The 15,996-nt window shown below is 40.4% G+C and overlaps 1 protein-coding gene across 1 annotated transcript in view; it reads left to right on the forward strand.

Moving 5' to 3' along the window:
* ABCA10 (ATP binding cassette subfamily A member 10) overlaps nucleotides 1–15,996 on the forward strand; it is a 75,784-nt gene that overhangs the window by 16,598 nt on the left and 43,190 nt on the right. The window contains exons 8-13 of the mRNA XM_019466413.2: nucleotides 167–352; nucleotides 1,549–1,696; nucleotides 8,309–8,477; nucleotides 12,839–12,894; nucleotides 14,914–15,024; nucleotides 15,589–15,764. Coding sequence (XP_019321958.2) covers nucleotides 167–352; nucleotides 1,549–1,696; nucleotides 8,309–8,477; nucleotides 12,839–12,894; nucleotides 14,914–15,024; nucleotides 15,589–15,764 — 846 coding nt within the window. The remainder of the gene's footprint in view (nucleotides 1–166; nucleotides 353–1,548; nucleotides 1,697–8,308; nucleotides 8,478–12,838; nucleotides 12,895–14,913; nucleotides 15,025–15,588; nucleotides 15,765–15,996) is intronic.

Raw genomic sequence — 15,996 nt, forward strand, 5'->3', positions numbered from 1 at the left:
AACAAATGACATTTCTTCAGGATGTTGGTATGGCATAGTCACTAATTTGATATCATGTTTTCTATATGTTTTGAGAGAGTTTGTTGACAATGGGAGCAACTGATTAATCGAAATGATTCCCAAAGGGAAAAAAAATACCAATTGGCACTCTTCTTTCTTCCTTCAGATAGCATTGGCTTTCCTCCTGAGCGTGTTGATAAAGAAACCTGTCCTTACCAGTTTGGTCGGGTTTCTCTTCACTACATTTTGGGGATGTCTGGGATTCACTGTATTGTACAGACAACTTCCTTCATCTCTGGGATGGATCTTAAGTCTTTTTAGCCCCTTTGCCTTCACTGCCGGAATGGCTCAGGTAAAGAACACAATGATTTTATGGTTTTACTTATTAGATTTTCAAAATGGAAGAGTTTGGTACTTCATGAAACTTAGTGACCAGTCACCCTCTATTTCAAGAAGTTCTGCTGTATTCTGTTGTCAGTTCTCATCAAAGTAATAAACAAGGCACATGGATCATTTGTAAAATCCTAGAAAATATAAAGTAGAAAAATAATTGCCTGGTATCCGACCACGCAGTTTTACTGATGTGTGTCCCCATTTAAATTTTTTTAAATGTTTTTATTTATTTTTGAGAGAGAGAGCTAGTGAGGGAGGGGCAGAGAGAGAGGGAGACAGAGAATCCCGAGCAGGCTCCGCACTGTCAGCACAGAGCCCGTTGCGGGGGCTCAAACTCACCAACTGTGAGATCATGACCTGAGCCGAAGTCGGGCGCTCAACTGACTAAGCCACGCAGACGCCCCTGATTTGTGTGCCCATTTTAAAGAGGCAGTTAAGTGTGGAGGTTATGAGTAATAATGAGTAATAAGTGGAGACCGAGTGCAGGAATCAGGCTCAGCTCTGCCCACGTACCAGCTGGGTAACCTTGCTTTCCGTAGCTTCCCTTTCTTCATCTGTAGAATGGGGATGTGAGTAGAAGGCACCTCGATCTGTAGAATGGGGATGTGAGTAGAAGTCACCTTTATACATGGGGGTAAATGTGAGGGCTGAGCGTGTTATTGTACACGCATAATGCTAGAGCAGTCCCTGACACATGCTGTGGGAATGCGAGCTATTATCTTTATTATCTTTAAAATTAGTCTCTTCGAGTCTTCAATATTTGTTTGATCCTATAATGTTTCCACAATATCTTATCCTCAGCATTTTTATATTTCCTTTAAATGTCTTCTAATTTCACTGCCCACTCTGAGTTTCTCTTCCTAGAATATGTTAGTTTTGTCCACTTCTCTAAATCTCCTTCTTCAAACCTTCTGTGATAATCAATTAGTCCGTCAAGTTTCTATTCTTCGGTTGTTTGACTTTCTTCTATAGCATTTCCCACTCTTGTGACAATTTTATTTGTAAAAAGCAACACTACTAACAAGTTCACTGTGCGTGTTTGAAAAAAAGGCTATTAAGATATGAATTATATTTGTCTAGGCAGCACCATTTAATTAAAAAAACCTTTAGCTTTATGGGTTCATCTAACTGTTATTTTATTCTTTTTAATGTCAGATTTCACACATGGATTATTACCTGATGGGCATTACTTTTCCTGATCCGTCTGGAGAGTCACACGTAATGATGGTTACTTTCTTCATTTTGGCACTTGATACTCTTCTCTATCTGATACTAATGTTATATTTTGAGCGAGCTTTGCCTGGTAAGTAATATTGTGGTTAAAGCTGAATTTAGAGCAATTTTGCTTCTTGTAAGGCAATGTCTTAATATTTGTCTACTTGTGATTTAAGAAGCCTTTCTGATGGCAGAGAAAAGGAAAAAGTTTCAAAAGAATAACATCTCCTCGCTTTCATCCCACTATTTAATGGTCTGACCGGAATTAGTTGGTTAAAACATTTTGGTTAAAAATAACTTGTATTTGTTTTGGGTTTTAATTTTTATAAAGGTAGGGTGTGTGTGTGTGTGTGTGTGTGTGTGTGTGTGTGTGTGTGTGTGTGTGTTGTAGGTGGGAAAGAGAAAGAAATAACTATAACAGCTATTGATTATGATGATGCTTTTTAGTGCCTGAATTGAACTAATGGACGATAAGATAGTTCATTAAACAACTCTTGCTAATATTTGGCTCTAGGAAACGTGTTCTTCTGCATCTCAAGAATATGAAGGAAAAAACACAGTTAAATAAAGTTAATGGATGACCTCTTCTTTTCCTTCTTTTCATGACCTTTTTAATGTTTATTTTTAATGTTTCTTTATTCTCGAGAGAAAAACAGAGCATGAGCAGGGGAGAGCCAGAGAGAGAGAGGGAGACACAGAATCTTCAGGCTCCAGGCTCTGAGCTGTCAGCGCAGAGCCTGACATGAGGCTTGAACTCATGAACTATGAGATCATGACCTGAGCCGAAGTCGGACACTTAACCGACTGAGCCACCCAGTCAGTTTGATTTTGTTTTAATGTTTATTTATTTTTGAAAGAGAGAGAGAGAAAGCATGAGCAGGGGAGGGGCAGAGAGAGAGACACACACAGAATCTGAAGCAGGCTCCAGGCTCTGAGCTGTCAGCACAGAGCCTGATGTGGGGCTTGAACTCACTGAAGCTGGAGATGATGACCTGAGCTGAAGTCAGATACTCAACTGACTGAACCACCCAGGCACACCTCTTTTTATGATCTTTTACAATCAGGCTAATGAGAATGCTTTTAATGGTGTTACAAAAATTAGTAAAATAAACTCTACAGATGACTTTTAAATTATTATCAAATTATTACCAAATTCCTACATAGAATGCATATATAATCCCAGGAACTAATATACTTCTATTCCCTTTTGCCCACATAAAATCCACAAACTGTAGTCATCCATAATTCCTTCTCATGTGTCAGAGTATGAATAGGTCTGTCCTTTTCAAACCCTATTATTATTTTTTTTAAGTTTATTTATTCATTTATTTAGGGAGAGAGAGAGAGTGCCCAAGCAGGGGAGGGGCAGAGAGAGAGGAAGAGAGAATCCCAAGCAGGCTTCACACTGTCAGCGCTGAGCCTGATGTGGGGCTCGAACTCACCAACTGTGAGATCATGACCTGAGACGAAACCAAGAGCCAGAGCCTTAACTGACTGAGCCACCCAGGTGCCCCTCAAACCCTATTATTTTGGTGTCTTTCTTTACCTCGTTTCTAATCCAGGTATTCTATGTTTAAAATATTTATAGTTTCCTTTCAGACTTTTATTTTTCCTGTTCTTCGCCTCTATTACACTATTATTTTAGGATTTTTATCCCCTATGCCTTTTATTCGTGCCATTAGTATAATTTCATTTTAAAATTTCATCATCTATCATTTTGAAATACTGTATTTCTTATGCATTCAGCAAATTGCCTTTGAAATTATTTGGCAAAATTATCCTTGTAAATAAACAAGTTCTTAAAATTAAATGAGATTTCTTCTTTGAACTAAAAGTAGCATATAGCATATGGAACCCCTGAAAACCAAGGTAATATGTGCCCTTGCCTTGTGCAGGTCACAGTCAAAAATTGGCTGATTCTAGTGTCAAAATAATTGGAGGGGCACCTGGGTGGCTCAGTCGGTTAAGCATCTGACTTCAGCTCCGGTCATGATCTCATGGTTCCTGGGTTTGAGCCCCGTGTGGGGCTCTGTGCTGATAGCTTGGAGCCTGCTTCGATTCTGGGTCTCCCTCTCTCTCTGCTCCTTTCCTGCTCATACTGTCTCTCTCTCTCTCTCAAAAATAAACAAACATTTAAAGAAAAGAGTAATTAGAAAAATTTACTGTCATTTCAAGCCTGCAAAATGGACCTTAAACTCCCAGATCTGCTCTCCTGATGTCTGCACTCATGACAGTGGTTTTAAAAATTCCTTTCTGCGGAACTCTTCAAAGCCCCAGCTAAACTGGGGCTAGGCTCTTCTCCATTTTCTCATCATCTTTTCTCCTTTGGAATTTCTTATTTTCTCCTTTACCCATTGTTTATCGAGTCAATTTGTTTTTAGCCTGCCAGGCCCAGGAGCCTCGTAGATAAAGTCGGAACTCCATCTTGTGAATCCAGGGAGACATCGTTGTTAATGCTCTGAAGTTAATTATCCCGTCACAACTCTGTGCCGTATTACCTATTTGTCCTCAATTTTTGTGTTTTTTTCTACATTTAAAATAATTTTGGGGGTGCCTGGGTGGTTCAGTTGGTTAAGCATCTGACTCTTTGGCTCAGGTCAGGATCTCAAGGTTCGTGGGCTCGAGGCCTTCCTAGGGCTCTGTGCTGACAGTGTGGAGCCTGCTTGAGATTCTCTCTCTCCCTCTCTCTCTCTGCCCCTCTCCTGTTCATGCTCTCTCTCTCTCTGTCTCTGAAAATAAATAAACTTAAAAAAATACTTTTTTCTCTGATATTTCCATCTAGAATTTAATTTGTATTTTAATAGGTAAATATCTACTTTTTTCTTATTAAGTTCTCTATGCATTCATAATTAGCTTACTTTTTCTTTTCAGGTACTCCCCTAGCCTCCATCTTCCACTACGGGAAGGCACAATAAGTAGGATTTATGTCCAGGAAAATGGAATTCAATTTTTTCCCTTTCCTATGTATTAACATAACCAGAAATTTTTAGCAGTCAGTATTTAGTTCAGCATTTGGAACAGGCCTCACATCTTAGAGAATGCCAGAACAGTGGTCGGGAGAGGTTCTGTGACTGGTCCAAGAACAGAGTTAGCAGGACTTGGATTAAAACTTTGAAATTGACTGAACACCCCCCTTTGATTTTTTGGTTTTGCTTGGTGTTTGGTTTTGTTTTACCAAAATTCAATATTCATTATGTTTATTGTTTACTTCCTGTCTTTTGTGTCTAGAATGTAAGTCCTCTGAGGAAAAAAAAAAATGTTTGCTTTTCATTACACTGGTATCTCCAAGCGTCTAGAGTAGTCTTTGTCACATAGTAGGTACTCAATAAATTTCTGGTGAAATAAATAAATGCATATGTTTGTCTTCCTATTTTAACTTTCTTCAGGATAAACAATGTGTTTTTCCTTCTAGAGACCAGCTCGTGCATAAGAAGTTCTCAATAAACATAAGATGAAGGAATACGGGAATGTCCTCTTTTTTTTTCCTTCAGCTTCCAATGAAAAACCTATTTCCTCTTTTCCTTCTTCTCCTTCTCCCCACCCCCCCATCCGCTTCTCCTCAGCCTCTTCCTCTACCTCCTCCTTCTCTTCCTCCTTTTTTTGCCCCATAAATTTGATTCAATCTCACTTCCCTTTATTTGGGTACTCTATGTTTCCTTTACTCCAAATTTCTATCAACATCTTTCAAACCCACACTTTGAGAGGAGGTTATATTTAAATGTTTTTACACTTATACTTCTTTTCCTATGCCCAAATATCCCGTGAAATCGAAACGAATGAGATATCAGGTTTCATCTGTGTACCTGTTTAGCACATAACTGCTTATTAAAATTTATGTGGGTCAGCAGTCTTTCACAGTTAGCGCTGGAAACGCTTCTGTAAATTAGTAAGTAAATGTAGCGTAGGAAGCGTGATAGGAGAGGATAACACAAGGTTCTCTGATGGGGTAAGTTCTAAGGTTGGTGGGTCACGAAAAGGTTGGAGGAAAGAATTTCAGTTGCGCTTCAAGGATAAGAAAGTTTACCTGGTGGACAAGAGCGCACAAAATTTTGTGGAGCCTAAAGGAATAGTATGTGTGCCCGGCAATGGGAGACAGCCGTAGTGGAGGGGAAATTAAAAATCGTTAGGTAGAGCCAGTGCATAGATTGGCTGTGAGATGTGGTTTTAGGGTAGGGATTAATAGCCAGCTAACAAGAAATTGGAAGGGGAGATTTTCTCCAAATACACATGTCTGTGCACAGCTATACACAGGGCGATATGACACGTAAAGATCCCGAAGATGCTGAGAGTAACCTCCGAGGAAGTCCCTCTGTAGGTGTCTGTTCCTGCCACCTCGAGAGGTCCTGTGCAGAATTTGGGATTTGGTTCTCCAGAGCAGTTCCGGTATTGGTGGTCATGCCTGACCATGTTTTCTCTTGTTTTTGTTGAAATGAGAAATCATGCGAAACTTATTTTTGTCCCTTAATTCTTCCTTTGGAAGTTGTCTTCCGCGTGGTGAGATTATAGCCTTTATTTATTTATTTTTTTTTTTTGAGATTATAGCCTTTAAATATCCATATTTTTGCAGTGAAAATAGGTTTTTCTCTTTTGCAGTGGCGATCATAGCAAGATAGAAGGTTTGTAACTGTCCTTAATGAATGCAATATATTTACTTAAAAAATATTATTTGCCCAGGAAATCCAAGAGCCTTAGAACCTCTGGTGCAGGCAATAGATTGATCTAATTTCTATAGGACCTTTCACTGATAAGATTTGTGTTTTAGGAAGATCACTCTGGCAGCTGTGTGGAGAATGGGCTCAAAGCAGGTGGACATCGTAATAATCTGTGTTAGAGAGAGAAGGGGACCAAAAGGGAGACCAGTGTAATATAGAGGGGAGGACAGATTCAGGAGATGCTTAGGAGAGAGAAACAATCTGATGTGGTAGTTAATCCTGTATGAGCTGGAGGAAGTGAGAAAGGGAGGAGATCAGGGTGGCTCTTGTTTCTGGTCTTGGCTACTGGGGGAGTGGAGAGAATGCCACTTAATTAGGACAGCAAAGCAGGAGTACCCAAAATTCATGCAACTACGGACGTATTCCTTTTAAATGCCATGATTTCTATGAATAACATGAACTTATTTCTCAGTTTTGGTTCCCCGCATCTTGAAAATGTTTCCTTTGCTTTTCCACAGTATAATTTCCCTTTCTGGCTACTTCTGCTCTAGATGTTTCCACATATTTTCACTCTTGAGCATTTCTGCTTTCCCACATTATATCTCTAGAACCACAGCATGTGATTCTTTTCATTTCTCTTTTTGAGGACGTTCAAGTTTCTAGAGGTACCTTCCCCATGTATTTTTCTGTATGTCTCCAACATTGTCTGTTTTCACACTTCTAGAAGTTGTGTCTTGTATCTCCTCCCCCCTAGCTTTTCTTTCCAGTGGTAGGTGCTCAAGTTTATCCCCTTACATTTGCCTCTAGTAATAGCTTGTCGTGTAACATGATGTGAAGATTCTCTGCTGTTTAAATTATCCTGTAGTCTCTGAGAAATCAATTACATTTCCTCCTTCTATCACGAATAAGTTCCCATCTTGTGGCGACATCATTAAAATGCCATCTCATTTTATTTACTTCGAATCTTTAGATCCAGAGCTGAAATTCCTATTAATTATTGCTCTATTCTCCTTTCTTACCATTAAAATGTAAGTCCATTTGAATGTCCAACAATTTTTAGTCAGTTATACATAAAATCCATTTTGCCTTGGAATGATATGAACCGCCTTGATGAAAATCCTTGTGTAATTTCATGAGGCCATTAAAAACTTTAAGGATTCTCTTTCTGGTTGCAAAAAGATTTTTTTCTATAAAATCAAATAAATGAAACATGTTGCTTTGTATTTCTTTCATTTTCCTCATAGGTTTTTAATATTTCCCATCTTTCCACTTCTTATCCCTTAATTTTAATTTTCTTCCTCTTTACCATTTTCCTATATGCCAGCAAATATCCAGGCTTTGGTCTACCTCTCTGTTCTTAATAACTATTTTTTCTGTTTTGTTTTATTCTTCAGGCTTTGAAAAGATTGGCTTTGGATTTATAGTGACTAATATACTCATTATTTTCAATGTTCATTTTTCTATGTTATAAAAATACTTCTTCATATACTATGGCAGGAATCAGTTTACACAACTTCTCTTTATAAACACCCAAGTGTCTGGAAATCCCGAGAATGAGGAAGTCCTTGATGTTTCATATGATTTCCAACAGCTACCACTTTATCTTCTTTGACAAGCTTTTTTATTTTGATGAACTAGAGCTGAGACTTCATCAAAAGCCAAGACACTGTCGTAACTTAAAATCCTTATAACACTTTAGGGGTGCCTGGGTGGCTCAGTTGGTTAAGTAGCCAACTTTGGCTCAGGTCATGATCTCACTGTTCATGGGTTCAAGCCCCGTGTTGGACTATGTGCTGACAGCCCAGAGCCTGGAGCCTGCTTCGGATTCTGTCTCCCTCTCTCTCTGCCCCTCCTCTGCTTGTGCTCTGTCTCTCTCTGCCTCTCAAAAATGAATAAATGTTTTAAAAAAAATTTTTTTTTAAGCCCGGAAAAAATAAATCATTAATGTATAGAAAAAACCGGCATCAGGCTTCACTAGGACAAATGTCTTTCTTTACTGATGTAGATGATTGATTCAGTGTATAACAATATGTGCCTTGATTGATCAGATGAAGGTGGCCACCCGTGTTCACCACTGTTTTTCCTAAAGTCTTCATTTTGGTCCCAACATCGAAACACTCATCATGAAGTCTTTGAGGACGAAATCAATCCCGAGCATTACCCTGATGACTCTTTTGAACCGGTGCCTCTGGAGTTCCATGGAAAAGAAGCCATAAGGTAACTAACCAATTATGTACACTTATAGGTAAAATTGTAATGAACTAAGGTAGAAGGGACCAACCACAGGTCAAATGTTAAAGATGATGTGCTTTTGAAAGTTCCATTCTTTCAGGTATTTCTGCCATCATTCTAAATTTCTTTCATTCATCATTTTAAAAGGAAGTACTGGGGCTCCTGGGTGGCTCAGTTGGCTGAGCGTCTGACTCTTGATTTTAGCTCAGGTCATGATCTCACTGTGGTGAGATCAAGCCCCGTGTCGGGTTCTGCACTGGGCGTGGGGCCTGCTTGGGATTTCTCCCTCCCTTTCTCTCTGCCCCTCTCCTGTTCTCTCTCTCTCTCCTTCTCTCTCTCTCTCTCTCATTCTCTTTCTCTAAATAAATAAATAGTTAAATAAAAATAGAATTTTGCTGCTGATAGTGTCAGCAGCAAAATTCAGCAGCCCTAGTTATTTTCTTATTTGATGCAGAGGGAAACATTAGTAAAGGTTTTCAGGGAAACCCAGGAAGATGCATAGACAATGACTTCCTGATTCCTAATTTCATCATGTTTTAGTACCTGCTTTTCTAGGTGTTTGCTTCTTCTACTAAAAGAGGTTACTGAGAAATCCTCCTAAAAGACATTCCATTCTTGTGAGGTTATTTTTTTAAAAGTGTTTTCTGAGAAGAAAATGGAGCATAATGATTACAATGTGGTCCGTGGATTTAAACCACCCAATTTGAATCCTGGCTTTGCTGCTTGCTAACTGTGTGATCCCAGCTAAATGACTTAACTGCTCTGTGCCTCAGTTTCTGTATCTTAAAAATGGGCATAACACTGGTAGAAAGTTTGCTATGAAGAGTAAATGAGCTACCATGTGTAAAGATTTTAGAATAGTGCCTGGCCCAAAATAGGCATTCAATGACTGTTTGCAATTAGGAATATCCAAAAGAAATTCAGTCAGATATGCTTACATCAGTTCACTTATTCTGAAACAGTTAGGTCAACGGTGACTGGCAAATATATCTTGGAGAAGGGGACATGAGCAGGGAGACGACAGAGAAAGGAGAAAACTAAACCTGACATGGAAACATCAGGAAGAAAACCCTCTACTTCCTGGAGCTGGAACTTCTCAAATTCTGCCGTTGCTAGTCATCTTTTCAGCCCGTGCACCTGTGTGAAAACGTATATAGCCATTTCAGGTTATCATGTCCCTTACCATGAGCTTCCAGTAGCTGTGTTGACACGAGAAATTTTACCTGGATTAACAAGTTAAATTAGGGCTGAGTTCCATCAGTCAGGCCAGAAGCTCATCTTTCAGCAACGTGGTTCAGTAAATGCTCAGAACCCTAACCCTGACTTATATTCATCCAGGGGGCAACGAAGATGGGTATGGCTGTGTGGTCCATTCACTTCTCCTAAGTGGATGCCGCCAGCAGTTCTGTCCCGTGGTCTGAGATCCAGTTTGGCATTAATACTCTGACATGAACTGAACTCCGGGGGACATACGAGAGCTCTAGCCTGTCTAAACCTGCACTCTCCTGTCACCTACCTTGACAGCTCCTCCTTCTATACTTGGTAGCCCAACGTGCCTCAAACCAGCCCCTCTGATCGTTCGGGGTCAGACTATTGCTGCTGGCAAATTAGTTACTTCATTCATTTGCTCACCATCCATTAAGCCCTCTGCCAGATCTAGGATTCAAAGAGTAATGACGGCCGTCAACCTCAGGACAGGCACAGCCCAGGGGAAAGCAGGCAGTTATATAGATAATTAGTAAAAAGATTGGTAGAGTTGACTGCAGAGAATAACCCATCAGAGAGAAGGATCATTCAGCCCAGCCTAAGGGTGGTGGGAAAGGTCAGAAGGAGATGACTATTGAGGTGAGCCTTACGGAAGGAAAAGGTCTTGGTCACAGAAATTGTGGTGGGGCATGTGAAGGTTCTTCCAACCAGGGAGTATGATGTGAGCAACATAGCACAGCAAGAAACAATGTGTGTGTGTGTGTGTGTGTGTGTGTGTGTGTGTGTGTGTGTGAAGAATGACAAGAAAATGACATTTCAGAGCTCAAAGCACAAGGCTAGAAGAAGGAGGAGTAAATCGTGAGCGGTATGGGCCAAATCAGATCACATAGGGTTTTGTCTGCCAAATTAAGAAGGACAGGCTGTCCTGTGTAGTGTGGGAAATCACCAAGTAATTTTAGGGAGGCAAATTGGACAACCAGACCTTTGTTCGACAGCTTTATGGATTGGATTTGAAGGCAACACAGCTGGAGAAATGGAAACAGGTCAGAGGTTGTCAGTCTGGGGTTGGTCAGGAAAAGGAGTTGCTGGAAATACCGTGTAAGTAAAGGGATTTGGTATGGGGATGAAGAATTCATAAAAGTACTAAAGATAGAAGAGGAAGATGCAAGAGAGTTGTAGCCAGAAAGTCAGGGGCATAGCCGCTGAGGACCTTATCCTGATGTGTGGAAATGGGTGGGTTTCGACAAGTTTGCTGGTAAACCACTGTGAATGGGGGGATTCTCTGGACAAATGCCCACCGGTTTTCTTAACCTGCGGCAGCAAAACGGGGTTTGTCAAGAAGTCTGAGCAGCTGCTACAAATCTGGAGTCTGCCCATGTGTCTGCCCCCATGACCTTCAGGGAACAATGGCCTGTCTTCACTTGCCCAAGGTCTCTTAAGTCCAATACAGAGAAGGATTTCTGAGAAATGTAGTCCCTGGTGTGCCCTCTGCATTGGAGACAAAGGTCTAGGCTGAGGCGAATGGATAACTGACCATCAAGTTCGGAGGTCGAGGTGAGAGACGGCAAAAATCTGGACTGGAAGGTCACGGACAAGTGACAAAGGGATAATACAAATAAAGTCATAAAGTTACATTCATAAATCCATAAGGTTAAATTATAATAATTGTGTGGGCCACAGGTGGAGGTAAGAAAGAGGTAAAGAAAGAATCATGGACGTTTCTTAGGCATTTAGTTCGTATTCCTGGGTGGATGCTGAAAACACCAAAGGACATAGAGAACTGAAGTGGGGGTGGTTTAGAGGGAAAAAATAATATACGCTGTGTGGTTTTGAGGTGAGGAGATACAGCAAAAAACTGTACCTTTGAGGGGCGCCTGGGTGGCTCAGTCGGTTAAGCGGCCGACTTCGGCTCAGGTCATGATCTCGTGGTTCATGAGTTCGAGCCCCGCGTCGGGCTCTGTGCTGACTGCTCAGAGCCTGGAGCCTGTTTCAGATTCTGTGCCTCCCTCTCTCTCTGCCCGTCCCGTGTTCATGCTCTGTCTCTCTCTGTCTCAAAAATAAATAAGTGTTAAAAAAATTTTTTTAAATAAAAAAAAAAAGCTGTACCTTTGAGACTTTGAAGACAGGCATAACGACACAAATTTTGGAATCATTAGAATCTCAGTAAGAGTTGAAGCAGTGAGAGTGGGTAATATTGTATAGCAGAGATTTGAGAATAAGAAAAATAGTGGAATAGTGTGGAATCCAGTTTAAGGAATCCATAAAGTATGCTGAGCAGAAAAGTAAGAGAATGATATGAAAATCAAGAAGGTAGAAGCCAAAGAAATAAAGCCTTGAAAGAAGAAAAGAGCAAGTAGATATTTAATACAGCATCTATTTTTCTTAACGTTTATTTTATTTTTGAGAGAGAGCATGTGAGAGCAGGGTAGGGGCAGAGAGAGGGAGACAGAGGATCCGATCCAAAGCAGGCTCCATGCTGTAGCTCAGAGCCCCACGCGGGGCTCGAACTCATGAACCGTGAGATCATGACCTGAGCCAAAGTCCGATGTTTAATTGACTGAGCCACCCAGGTGCTCCATTAATACGGCATGCATTCAACAATGACTGGAAAATGTCCATTGGATTCAGTAGAATGTCATTGGTGTCTTCGCTGAGGATAGTTTCAATGGAGTTGTAGGGTCAGAAGCTATGTTGCTTTAGGTTGGGAGTAAATGTGAGATACAGAAATGGAAATAGAGAGTAGAGACTATATTTTGATAAATGTGCCCGTGAAGGAGATGAACAGTTAACTAATAGCTGGAGAGGGGTGCAGGACTGAGGGAAAGTCTCTCCCCCCTCCTCCCTTCTTATTCCTCTTCTTTCCTTCCTTTCTAACAATAGTGGCTTTTTCTTCATTTGCAAACTGAGGACAACACCTGGAGTACATGAAATGCCCAGTTTGATAAGGGTATGAGCAGGTCCGGGCAAAGCTTTTGGGGGGCGGTATGAGCTTTTACCACTGCCCTCCTTGGATCCCATTACGAACGCAACACCCTACCTTGTGAGGTTCAGGTGCAATTGCAAACTGTATTATTGGCAGTTAACATAATCTATGTTATCCAAAAATGTACTTACCTCAAAGTTGCTTAATCTTCTTTCAGAATCAGAAATATTAGAAAAGAATACGATGGAAAGCCTGAAAAAGTAGCATTGCAAGGTAAAGAGAAAAACTTCATTGTTTTGATGACGTTTTTTTTTTAATTTTTTTTTTTTTTACGTTTATTTATTTTTGAGAAACAGAGTGAGACAAAGCGTGAGCGGGGCAGGGGCAGAGAGAGAAAGAGACACAGAATCTGAAGCAGGCTCCAGGCTCTGAGCAAGCGGTCAGCACAGAGCCTGATGCGGGGCTCGAACCTGTAGACTGTGAGATCATGACCTGAGCCGAAGTCGGACGCTCAACCGACTGAGCCACCCAGGCGCCCGATGATGTTTTTAATGAAAATAATTTTTTTTTTGCTTCCTGAAAATACAAATAGTCATAGTGCAAAATCAGAGGATGAATATAGATAAAAAGAAAAATTTTTAAAAACCACATTTCTGCTATGAGGGATAGTCCTCGATAATATATTTACATATAGTATTTAAAAAAACAAGACTGTACTAATTATGCTGGGTTTTTTTCATTTTATTTAAATTCAAGTTAGTTAACATATAGTGTAATAATGATGTCAGGAGTAGAATTTAGTGGCTCATCAGTTACATATAACACCCTGTGCTCATCCCAACAGGTGCCCTCCTTAATGCCCATCACCCATTTAGCCCATATCCCCAGCCCCCTCCCCTCCAGCAACCCTCAGTTTGTTCTCTGTATTTAAGAGTCTCTTACGGTTTGTCTCCCTCTGTTTTTACATTATTTTTCCTGCCCTTCCCCATGTTCATCTGTTTTGTTTCTTAAATTCCACATATGAGTGAAATCATATGATATTTATCTTTCTCTGATTGACTTATTTTGCTTAGCATAATACCCTCCAGTTCCATCCACATAGTTGCAAATGGCAAGATTTCATTCTTTTTGACTGCCGAGTAATACTCCATTGTGTGTGTGTGTGTGTGTGTGTGTGTGTGTGTGTGTGTGTGTGTGTGTGTGTGTATATACCACATCTTTATCCATTCATCCATCGATGGACATTTGGGCTCTTTCCATAAATTGGCTATTGTCGATGGTGCTGCTCTAAACATTGGGGTGCATGTGCCCCTTTGAATCAAGCTTCTTGCATCCTTTGGATAAATACCTAGTAGTACAATTGCTGGGTCGTAGGGTAGTTCTCTTGTTAACTTTTTGAGGAACCTCCACACTGTTCTCAAGCGGCTGTGCCCGTTTGCGTTCCCACCACTTAGGCAAGTTTATAATCTGTGACTTAGATTTGTTAAACGGAGCTTGAAGTATCACCAGCATTGTTTTTACTTTCAGAGAACTTTCCATCATCTGTTTTGGGCAGCGGTTTGCCTGGTTTTTATATTCTCTGACAATAGAATTCCATCTGTTGTCAATCTTTAGAGAATGTCTAAAAGTTCTAGGATGCTAATGGACCTCTATTGTTTCTCCATGGAGTCAGATAATTTTTCAAATATTAAAGAAAAACACGATCAAGTCCTAAGCACTCATATAAAAAAAAAAATGCCTGTGACATGTCCTGGGTCCCAGCAGACCCCCTCTAGAGGCCACGTCCATACTTTTGTCATACGGAACAGAACAGTGACCAGTGCCTGGGGAAACTTTACGATCCTCTCCTCAACTGGTCCACCCTCCCTCTAAATATCGAATAAATACCCCTTCCCTCTATATCTGGCCCTTCTGTCTCCGCTCTGGGAGCCTCTGTGGAATGTTCTTCCACACCGCTTTCCTTTACCCAGGAAGCAAATACTCTCTTTACTCTGCTTTATTCCTGGTAGCAAAGGCTATTCTTTAACATCAAATTGATATATTCATTGACACTCAAAGGATTTGGGCAGGGAGAAAGGCAGACATTTATTTCTCAGTCTTGATCCAATTTCTCCAGAGAAATTAAGGTTTTTTTTCTTCATAGACACAACTAAATACGTCATCTTACAGGGGACATCTCCGAATACCAGTGAAATGAAGTGCTAAGATACATTTGACTCTTGTGACTTTTTTAAGGTCCATTCCATCTGAATATGGTCCAAAGGCTACTTTTCACCTTTTATCCTAAAACAGGCATATTTCTTGACATATATGAAGGACAAGTGACCGCAATCCTTGGACATAATGGCGCTGGTAAATCGACACTGCTGAACATTCTTAGTGGGTTGTCTGTTCCTACGAAAGGTAAGGAAATAGTTTCACAAGCGGCTTATTAAGCAGGCTGTTTACACAGTTGCGTAATTTAGAATAGGAAATATTTATTTCATATTTATATAAATTCATGAGAAAGCTTGTATCTCCGCTTTGCTATTGTTTGCCGTTCCCTGTATTCTTGGCATTGCCATAGACCCTGATATTTGTGTTGAGAATAATCTGAATTTCTGAAATTAAATAATCTGAAATTAAATGTATTAATTATACAATTATAAAATGTGAGGTTTCTTCAACTAGTATCCCATATTATCACTCTTCACAGAGTTACTATCCTGGTGGTGAATAAAATTTCTAGGGGTGCCTGGGTGGCTCAGTTAAGCGTTTGACTTCGGCTCAGGTCATGATCTCACGGTTCATGAGTTCGAGCTCCACATCGGGCTCTGTGCTGACATCTCAGAGCCTGGAGCCTGCTTCGGATTCTGTGTCTTCCTCTCTCTCTGCCCCGCCCCCGCTCACTCTCTGTCTCTGTCTCTCTCTCTGTCTCTCAAAATAAACATTAAAATAAAATGAAATAAAATAAAATTTCTATTTTAGGATCAGCCACTATTTATAATACCCAACTCTCTGAAATAACGAACATGGAAGAAACTAGAATGAACATTGGATTTTGTCCACAATTCAATATTCAATTTGATTTTCTGACTGTGAGAGAAAACCTCAGGCTATTTGCTAAAATAAAAGGGATTCAGTCCAAGGAAGTGGAACAAGAGGTAGGTGAACATATTCAAATTGGTGGCTTTGAAAATACTTTACTTTGCTCTTGACCATATTTTTAGAATTTTTTTATGTTTATTTATTTTTGAGAGAGACAGAGATAGCACGAGCGGGGTTGGAACAGAGAGAGAGGGAGACACAGAATCCGAAGCAAGCTCCAGGCTCTGAGCCATCAGCACAGAGCCTGACGCGGGGCTCGAACCCACAAACCGTGATATCATGACCTGA

The sequence above is a fragment of the Panthera pardus genome, unplaced genomic scaffold (genome assembly GCF_024362965.1).
Source record: "Panthera pardus isolate Hobbes unplaced genomic scaffold, ASM2436296v1 HiC_scaffold_3, whole genome shotgun sequence".
NCBI classification, from domain to species: Eukaryota; Metazoa; Chordata; class Mammalia; order Carnivora; family Felidae; genus Panthera; species Panthera pardus.